This window comes from Labeo rohita, chromosome 22 (genome assembly GCF_022985175.1).
Source record: "Labeo rohita strain BAU-BD-2019 chromosome 22, IGBB_LRoh.1.0, whole genome shotgun sequence".
NCBI lineage: Eukaryota > Metazoa > Chordata > Actinopteri > Cypriniformes > Cyprinidae > Labeo > Labeo rohita.
The window spans coordinates 61,189,528-61,199,386 of NC_066890.1; the positions used below are offsets into that span (position 1 = coordinate 61,189,528).

At 33.1% G+C, this 9,859-nt stretch overlaps 1 protein-coding gene across 2 annotated transcripts in view; it reads right to left on the reverse strand.

The window, feature by feature from the left end:
* ncln (nicalin) overlaps positions 1 to 9,643 on the reverse strand; it is a 13,861-nt gene extending 4,218 nt beyond the window's left edge. The window contains exons 1-10 of one of the 2 annotated variants that reach the window (XM_051094431.1): positions 9,183 to 9,643; positions 7,047 to 7,237; positions 6,815 to 6,959; positions 5,589 to 5,683; positions 5,021 to 5,101; positions 4,833 to 4,936; positions 4,661 to 4,749; positions 948 to 1,087; positions 672 to 850; positions 426 to 513 (exon numbers count right to left, since the gene is read on the reverse strand). In XM_051094431.1, coding sequence (XP_050950388.1) covers positions 426 to 513; positions 672 to 850; positions 948 to 1,087; positions 4,661 to 4,749; positions 4,833 to 4,936; positions 5,021 to 5,101; positions 5,589 to 5,683; positions 6,815 to 6,959; positions 7,047 to 7,237; positions 9,183 to 9,345 — 1,275 coding nt within the window. In that variant the 5' untranslated portion in view covers positions 9,346 to 9,643. Of the gene's footprint in view, positions 1 to 425; positions 514 to 626; positions 851 to 947; positions 1,088 to 4,660; positions 4,750 to 4,832; positions 4,937 to 5,020; positions 5,102 to 5,588; positions 5,684 to 6,814; positions 6,960 to 7,046; positions 7,238 to 9,182 lie in introns of both variants that reach the window. The other variant, XM_051094430.1, reaches the window with a different exon arrangement.
* Positions 9,644 to 9,859: the final 216 nt, after the last annotated feature.

The window sequence follows — 9,859 nt, forward strand, 5'->3', positions numbered from 1 at the left end:
ATAATAACAATACATATAAAATGTTTATATATATTTAAACTTTTCTAAAACATACAAAACACACTATTTAAAATACAGACATTAACAAATGATGTTAAAAAAACAAAAACAAATACCAATCAAAATAAAAACTAAATATAAAAAAAATAATAATAATAATAAATAACATATATATATATAAATTTGAATATCAATGATACTAAATACTCATATTACAAATATATTCCATCAGAGAAGGGAAAGAATGATATTAACAAGGCAAAATGCAAGTCGATTTGTTGTTTGTTTGTTTTTTTCCATGCAGCAATAAATCAAGCAGATTTATAATCATACAGCTCTACTTAATGGTTGTACATTTACTATACATTTAATTTTCATCAAACTTATTTGCATACATAAAGTGTAGAGACACAAGACAACATTACCTTATCTGTCAGGTTGTATATGACTCTGGCCAGCGTTTCGGCGATGACTTTAGTGTTGCGACCGAGCTTCGTCAGATCCACGTGAGGCCTGAGAAACGGAATCAACAGAAAAACGACGTCATCGACCAAATCAACCAATGGGCACTGAGGGAGGGAACTAGTCGTCGGGGCGACAGAGAGAGAGCACCAATCATCACCCACCCAGCGGTGGCCTCTCCCGCCCCCTCCAGAGAGGACGACACTGACCGCATGTCCATGATGGAGTGGCGCGCGGGGCTGCGGTGGCTCTCCAGGTGGGACAGGGTGAAGGCGGGCAGGCGGCGGATGCCGAAGCGCTCGTGCTCCCACGCCAGGGTGTCGTCGGCCAGGTTGATCTTCTTGTGGACCATGGAGAACTTCAGGTCGGGGTGCTGATCAGCCACAACCTAATAACGGGAGACAATGATGCAGTTTGACGTCATGAGGTGTAAGTGTGAAATAAACAGAGGTGTTTATTTCTAGATTAGGAGTGGCTGATCTTACAGTCTCTAGTTCTTTGAGCAGGGTGTGCTGTGGGCTTCCCTCTTTTGGCGGCTTGGACACGTGGAGGTAAATATCGTCGCCGTTACCCAGCGTGTCCAGACACAAAACAAACGCCACGTTGTCCTGGAGCAGACTGGAATCTGAAAGACAAGGGCGAAGTCAATTTAAACCATTCTACAAGACGTCTTTCTTTCATATGAGAATTTATATATATATATATATATATATATATATATATATATATATATACTAGAGTTGAGCCGGATACTCGGCTGAAACGAGTATCCGGCACGGATAAAGCACTTTTGCCGAGTACGAGTATCATACGAGTAATACGAGTCAATATCTGTGCTCGGATTGAATAAAAATTCTCATTGGGTAGTTTACTGTGTCTGCGTTCTGTGATAGGCTAGTCACAGCGCCCCTCCCCTACACACATACAGATTTATTGTGTTGCTGTGTCCTATGAGGCGCCACGTAGGATTTAAATCAAACTTCGCTTATCAATACATACATAAAACACGTGCATATACACCTAGAAATTACTTGCATATACATGTATACTGGTGGATGTTCAAAATATACATATGAAATACACGTGCACACTAATATGAAATCCATACCAATACATCTTTTATTAGTAATGAATACATATACACTTGTGAATAACTTGTATATACATATAAACTTAACGCATGCATACGCTAAAAACACTCGCTTATACATATAAACTTGATCCATGCATATACACCTACAACAACACGCACATATACATATAAACTCGCTGCATGCAGACACACCTGTACATACTCGCATATACATATAAACTTGATCCATGCATATACACCTAAAAACACTCGCACATACATATAAACTCGTTGCGCGCATATACACCCATGAAACACTCACGCAAACATACAAAATACATTTCAGGTAAGACGCATGCTTGAGTTGTGTATATACATATATGCAAGTGATTTCATATGTGGATGTGCGTGAACTTTTCAGTGTAAACGGAAGGCATCTCAGTGTAAACGGAAGGCATTTCAGTGTAAAAGGAAGCAGCGGCACTTCCGGCGGAATCTCCAGATGCCGGGGCATTTTAAAACGCTTAATATGACTTAATACATTAAAATAGCGTTTTAAAAAGACCTTTAATATAGCATACGATGTACCAGGGGCGAATTTCCACTGGGCACTTTTCAAAATCCCGTTCAGCACCGCCGAGAGTTCGCGCGATCGTTCAAACAAAACCGAAAGTAAAACGCGCACGCGCCTTCAAAAGCAATTTTAATACCCCGCGTTTAGAGCGCGACTCCCCAATGCGTGCAAATTAGGCTACATAACATATTTATTCTGTATTTCATAAATAAATAAATAAATAAATAAATCACACTGCTCAAGGTTAAAAAAAGAAAGTTATGTTGAAATGAAAACTCTTGTTCATTACATTTTACTTAATAATTGCAACCGCATGTGTTGTATTCATTGTTGCAAAACTTGTTCTGTATATAGTTCGTTTGTTATCATGATCAAAACCACTGATCTGAAGCTCAATGCTGATGCTGTCATGTAAATAGTTTTCTAATCAGCAATAAATATAACAATTTCTGATCAACCCATATCAATTGCATGCTTAAAATAACATACCGGTTAAAGCCCCGCCCATTTCAAGACAACATTGAGCCACTTCCAGGTTAAATCCCACCCACTTCCGGGTTAGGCCCCGCCCACTCCGAGTACAGATACAGATACAGATAATTCATATGGTTAACAGATACAGATACAGATACAGATAATGCTGTACTCGCTCATCCCTAATATATACACACACACACACACACACACACACACACACACACACACATAAATATATATACACACACACACATATATATATATATATATATATATATATACACACATACACACATACATACATACACTCTACAAAGTGTAGAGAGAGTGTAAATAAGAGATTCATTGAGCAGTGCAGAGAGTTTCGTTGATTATAATTTTGTGAGATCGTGATGAACTAAGATGAGTGACAGCTTTTAATGATTTTTAAGGGAGTTTGTAAATGAGATATTGATTTAATACAACAGTTAAATAAACAAGAAGTTAATATTAAGTGACTTGCATTGTCTGACTATAACACTATTGCCTGATTTTGCTATTTCATCTTCAAAAATAGTTTGAAACAGTCACAACTGACTGCACCTCCATTCAAACACAATGTTGTTTTGTTTACGAATGAACATGCATTTTCTACTAAGTCAATGAATCAATTACCTATTCATAAAAAAAGTCACTTGCTTTATACCTGAATTAATCAGCCCTTCGAACAAATCAAATGAATGATATGATTCAGAAATTAAATCAGTGACTTACCGCCACCTACTGGCAGTATTTCTTTTTTATCTTCTTTTTAGTTATTAAAATCATTTAATATTTCTATGTTCAAAACTGTATATTTAAAACATTAATCTTAACAAGAGTTTATGAATTTGATTGCACTTATGCCATCTCTTTCCATCACTTACACTTTCTCTAAAAAGAAAAGTAAGCATAGACCCCTAATGGATTTATTGCATTTTGGGAAAAAATAATCAGATTTTATAATCTTTGAAAAATCAAAATCTAGATTTTAATTTTTAATGTTATTATAACCTAAAGATGCTATGTGAAAGTTTAAAACAGAAAATAGTGGTTTTCATCTTGCCAATTTCTTGGTAAAGAAAACACAGTTTTACTCAAATTAATCAAAATGGATTTATAGCGTTTTGGAAAAGAGCTCCTTATATATATATATATGTGTGTGTGTGTGTGTGTGTGTAAAATGTATGAACAAAATATAAATAATTTTATATTTATAATAATCAAATAATTTGTTTTTCCTTAAAAAAAAAAAAAAAAAAAAAGAGATGTATAGAGACATTTACAACATTTGTTTGAAAACAAAAAGTACACTAGTTTATATATATATATATATACACACACACATATACATATTCAGTGTTGGGGGTAATGCTTTACAAGTAACACAAGTTACGCAATATTACTTTTTTTCAAGTAACTAGTAAAGTAATGCACTACTTTTGAATTTCTAAGAAAATATCTGAGTGAAATTTTAGTAAATATGATGTTACTGTATTCTAGACTAAATGTGAACATGCATTAATTCATCTCACTCACAAAAAAAAAACAGATTCAGTTCCTCAAAATGAATAAAAACAGTGAAATGCAAACGTAGAATATGACGCAACCCTGCAATAATTAAATATGTTAAATAAAACAAATATACTTTATGTATTTAATCCCATTTTATTGACCAGTGTCTTTGCTGCTGACCTTCGATGATGCAATTCAACCATACTAATAAGCGAAAATGACTTTAGATAAACTAACATTTTCACTTTTGGTGTAAAAGGGCTTTTACATTAGAATTGTTTTATATTAAAAACAAAGAAGCAAGTCCTGCCCAGATTTAAAAAGTAACAGCAAAGTAATGTAACGCATTACTTTCCATAGAAAGTAACTAAGTAACGTAATTAGTTACTTTTTCAGGGAGTAACGCAAAATTGTAATGCATTATCTTTCCTGAACACTGTATTTATGTATGTGTATGTATATATAAAAAACTCTTTCCTCTGTACTTTCCTCTATTTTTAGTCGCAAATCCAAGTCGAACCATCTTAAAGCAATATTCATACCTGTGTGATCCAGGTTGTCCTCCAGCCAGCGTTTCGTGCCTTGGTAGTTAAACTTGCCGCCTCCCGACAGGAAAAACAGCAGGTTGTATCTACAAAAAATATATTTTTGTAAAGCAAATAGACAGAAATCAGTTTCAAAAGTCTGTGTTTTTTATGAAATAGTCAATGTTACCCTGCATGAGTGCGTTTGTAGGAGTAAAGTCTAGAAAACAGCCGCGCGAGCTCCAGGAGTATGGCGACGCCGCTCCCATTCGAGTCTGCGCCATACGACAGCCACTGAAAATCAAAAAACATGCATTTAATGTTTTAACAATACATCAAAAATGCATATAAAGAGTCAAAACAGCATGACGTCCTTACTGGAGCAACTCCGAAAGAGTCGTAGTGAGCCACTAGGACAATAGTAGGCAGATCTTCTCCACCCGCACCTGTGAGACGACCCTGACAACACCAGTGAGACATTATATCATAAATGAGTCAAAAGGCACTAGTTAGACATTCTGAGTGACATTTTTGCAACGTTTCACACTTTGATGTCAATTAGCGTGCAACTGATAGTCTTATAAACATGTGAACTAACAGTCACGTTCAACTCAACTGTTGTTTTGGGTGTTAACTGACTAGTGAACAAAGTTCAATTTGGTGAGCTGCTCCCTGATGCTCTTAGATTAGAGTTATTAATGTCCTCTGAGCCCAAAAACACCAACACAACGGCCGTAAGTGGATGAATTCATGATCCTTTCTAGATTTTGACTGCTTCTGATCTTTTATTGGATGATGAAGAGCAGCATGAACGTTCTTCAAAACATCTTTATTTTTGGTCAACAGAACTAATTCACAGGTTTGGAATGAAATGAGGGCGATGTATGTGATGACAGAAGCTTCGTTTATGGGTAAACGTGTCTGTTCTGGAGTCAGTTATACTCACCTCTAGACTAGTTATGGCCCAGTCGCTGACCGCTTTACTCTGAGCTCCACTGGTCACCATCTGAAAACCGTTAGCTGTCGCTGTGTGCAGCAGCACTGGTTGAAAATATACAATGTCATGGTTAATATACTTCAATTAATTAATTAAATAATAATAAAAATAAAAGCTGAAGACACATGCATAATATTTACATATTTGCATATATAAATATTATATACAAAACACATGACATAATACATTAATATGAAAAGAAAATAGTAGAAAATAAAGCATATACATACATATAATGCTTTATAATTTCTCATTTTTGTATTTAGTATGTATACTACATAAAATATAATATTAAATATGTAATTACTATATACAACATGAAAATGTAAAATAAAGCTTCCATATATTACATGTATATCTGCATATATAAAAATATAGGTTATACATACGCACACAATATTTTACATCAGTGCATAAATACAAAATTAAATTAACTTAATTAAATTAAATAAAAATACAAAATATTAAATATGTTAGAATATATAGTTATTATACTTGATCAAATTAATTTTAGTATATATACACTATATAAAAATAGAAATAAAATATGAAAATATTATAAAATAAAGTATGTGTGCAAATATACATTATAAACTTTAATATAAATGATAATTTTACATAAAGTACATATACTATAAAACATGTAAAAAGTTAAATACAAAAACATATTGCTACATAAAGCATATATATATATATATATATATATATACACACACACACACATATATATAAATATACATATATATAAACAATTACATGTATGTGTATGTATATATATGACATTTCATAATATATATTATAAAATTAATGTGTACATATACACAAGTTAAAAAAATAATAATAATCAAAATCTAGATTTTGTGTATATATATATATTTATTTATATTTATTTATATACATGTGCACGTGCGTGTATATAAAAACTGTTTAAATACACATTTTGAATCACCTTTTATAAAGATATTTTTTGTTAATTTTAAAAAATGATTACTAAAATAATAATAATAATAATATTTTATAATATGTATATAAATTATATAATATGAAATAAATACAAAACGCTAAAAACTAAATTAAATAATAAAATAAAGCACTTCATACAAACACTATTCCTTCTGCACCACCATAAACAATGCCACACAAATACATATTTTCTGGGCTCCAGTGTGAAATACCTTCAGCCGCTGAAGACGACCCCTGTGAGGAAGAGGAGATCTGCGTTTGCGTGTAGATGGACAGCAGCTCCTCGTCCTCCAGAGCGAAGTACACGGGCACGACGGTCTCCGTGGCCAACAGCTCCGGCTCCAGCTCCATGAACTGCTGCAGAAGATCAAAACACACAACAATCAGCCTCAAACGAATGTGAAGGTCCCACACGTGATTCTAGCGGATGCCAGCGTTTGTTACCTGCACTATGTCCTGCGGCATAGTGGACATGTTCTGGGGCAGTATGATGACCACGGCTCCCGCTGACTGTCGCAGCGCTTTCTGATATTTCTCGTAAGAGAAGTCGGCGAGTCGCATCATCACACATCGACGGCTCAGCACCTCGGCCTCCACCGTACGAGCCTCCGTGTTTAGAATGGCATTTCGGGAACCTGAGAATTCGTTACATTACAGTATTATTCATTACTGAAAAAGGCCAAACAACATAATATTGTGTTGTGATTATGGACATAAATGGTTAGTTTTTTTCCCCCCAGTTTGAATGTATTTTCAGCAAAGTATTACTAAAAAGTCCATAAAATCCTGTAAAACCAGTTTTGGTTCAGATCATCTACTCATGAAGGTCACATCTGATGAGATGTTTGATAAACAAAGCTGGCAAATCTTGTATTTTTAAAAAACAAGACTATTACTAAACATTACGACTAACTGACTAACTGAAATAACTGAAAAAAATAAAGACAAAATAAAATAAAATATTAATATCAAATGAAAAATGTATACTAAATGAATATTTGAAATGCAGCAACTGGAATAAAAAATAATTTATATTATTTAGAATATAATTCATAGAATTAACACATAAAAGCAATTAATAAAAACTGAAATGTAATTAAAGAAATATGTTTTTAATATCTAATATTAAAAAAAATCTACTTAAAATGAAAATTGAAAATAAACAAGCTACTTCAAAATATGAATTAAAAAAAACAAAAAAACAATAATAGTGTACTGATTATCTGGGCTGATATTAAGCACTTTTATGGTTGTCAGTCATTTTCAAAACCAATTTATATAAACAACACAGTAACACTCTCAATTTTAATATGATATTACGTTTTGTTTTGTTTTTTCCCCTAAAAAGCTCTCATTGGACATTTATTATAGATGATGTACCAGCCTTGATGTACCATGCACAATGATTAGTTAACTATATAACAAAAACAAAAACTACATGAAAAAAATCTGTTAAATAAAATAATTGAATAAAATAAAATAAAATAAAATAAATAAATATTAAATAAAAAAAATTAAACTAATGAATATTTCAAATGCGGCAACTGACATAAATAAACAATAAATTATACTATTTAAAATATAATTCATGGAATAAAAAACATAAACCATCAATAAAAACGTAAATTTAAAAATTAAATACAAATAGTATTTTTTTTTTAATTTATTAAAAAAAAAAAAAAAAAAAAAAAGGACAAAAATTACCAAATCAAAATGAAAACTGAAAATACAAAAGTTACTTTAAAATATGAATAAAAAACTACAAAAGTGTACCAATTATCTGGGCTGATATTAAACACTTTTATGGTTATCGGTCATTTTCAAAGCCGATATATATATATTAAAAAAAAAACATTAATACTCTCAATTTTAATATGATATTAAGATTTTTCTCCCCCTTAAAAAAAAACTCTCATTGGACATTTACTATGGTAATATTATAATATTACTAATATTATAGTACTTCATAAAGTACCTTGATGTACTACGCATTATTATTATTATAATTATTATTATTAAAAAGAAAATCAGCTAATCTAAATAAAGCTGCAGATATATACATGACAAATTTGCTGCATAAATACTAAAATTAAATACTATTTTATACAACTGAAAATATAAAAATAACTCTAAATGTTAATAAAAACATAATAGTAAATAAATAATAATAAAAAATACCACTGCGTCAAAGAGAGATTTGTGTTAATACCCAAACAGACTTAAATGAGTTACTCGTTTGTAAATTAAGGATTTTTATACATTACAATAGTAAAAGCATGGTATTTTCTGACGTAACAAAGTGTAAATTTTACTGTCCACTGTTCGACCCTTGATGGGTCTGAAACTTCAACCATTCAGTTCACAGCCAAGATTAACCATTGTGAACGTAGAAATCATCCAACCAAAGTAATACCACGGCACGGACGGGTGTAACTGAAAGGCTGTAGGTTTAAACCCCCGCAAACGTTGATTCATAAACCACTACGCCACGACATGTCCTAAATAGCACAACAGGACTGTTATTAAAGCATTACATGCTCATTTGAAGTGTGTTGTGACGGTGTAAGGTGTGTTTCTTACCGTAGGTTTGTCCCTGCAGGTCGTACTGCTGCATGCGGTACACGCTGAACTCATGCGCCGCTTCCGCGCGGAGCGGACACACCAGCACCAAAAACAGCACCAAACTCAACGGGAACGACCACTTCAGCATGTTCTCCAACACCTCACTGGCCTCCTCGAACATGCTGGAGCCGGTTCGGTAGATTCCGACGGAGAAAAATCGAGAAAAGGCGGAATGAATGACTGACGGAGATCGCTCGAGCTGTCAGGAGCCGCGGGGACAATTGCAAGCAGGCGAAGTCGACGGATACCTACACGCCTGCCTGTATTGTTATAATACTGCAATTTTACTGATGTACGTTTAGCTTTTTCCGTCAGATCTGGTTTAATATAGCAAAATAAGGATTTTGGGGTTAAGAAAACAATTGTAATTGTTGAAATCTGGTCCGTCTCGGTCTTGTTGGTGTTGGTTGGGGTCCATCAGGAAAATTCAGGGACTGCCTCAGCTGACCTTTTTATCTCGTCAGATTTATTTTGTCTATTTATTTATTTATTTTGCAGATCACACGGAAACTGATATATGCCGGTATACTTCTTTTAGGTGAAGTAAATTAGTGTTTCTAAAAGTTTCATTTGTAAATTGTGTTTACTGGACAGAGTAATTAATGAGTCATAAAACATTTTTTTACTATATTGTT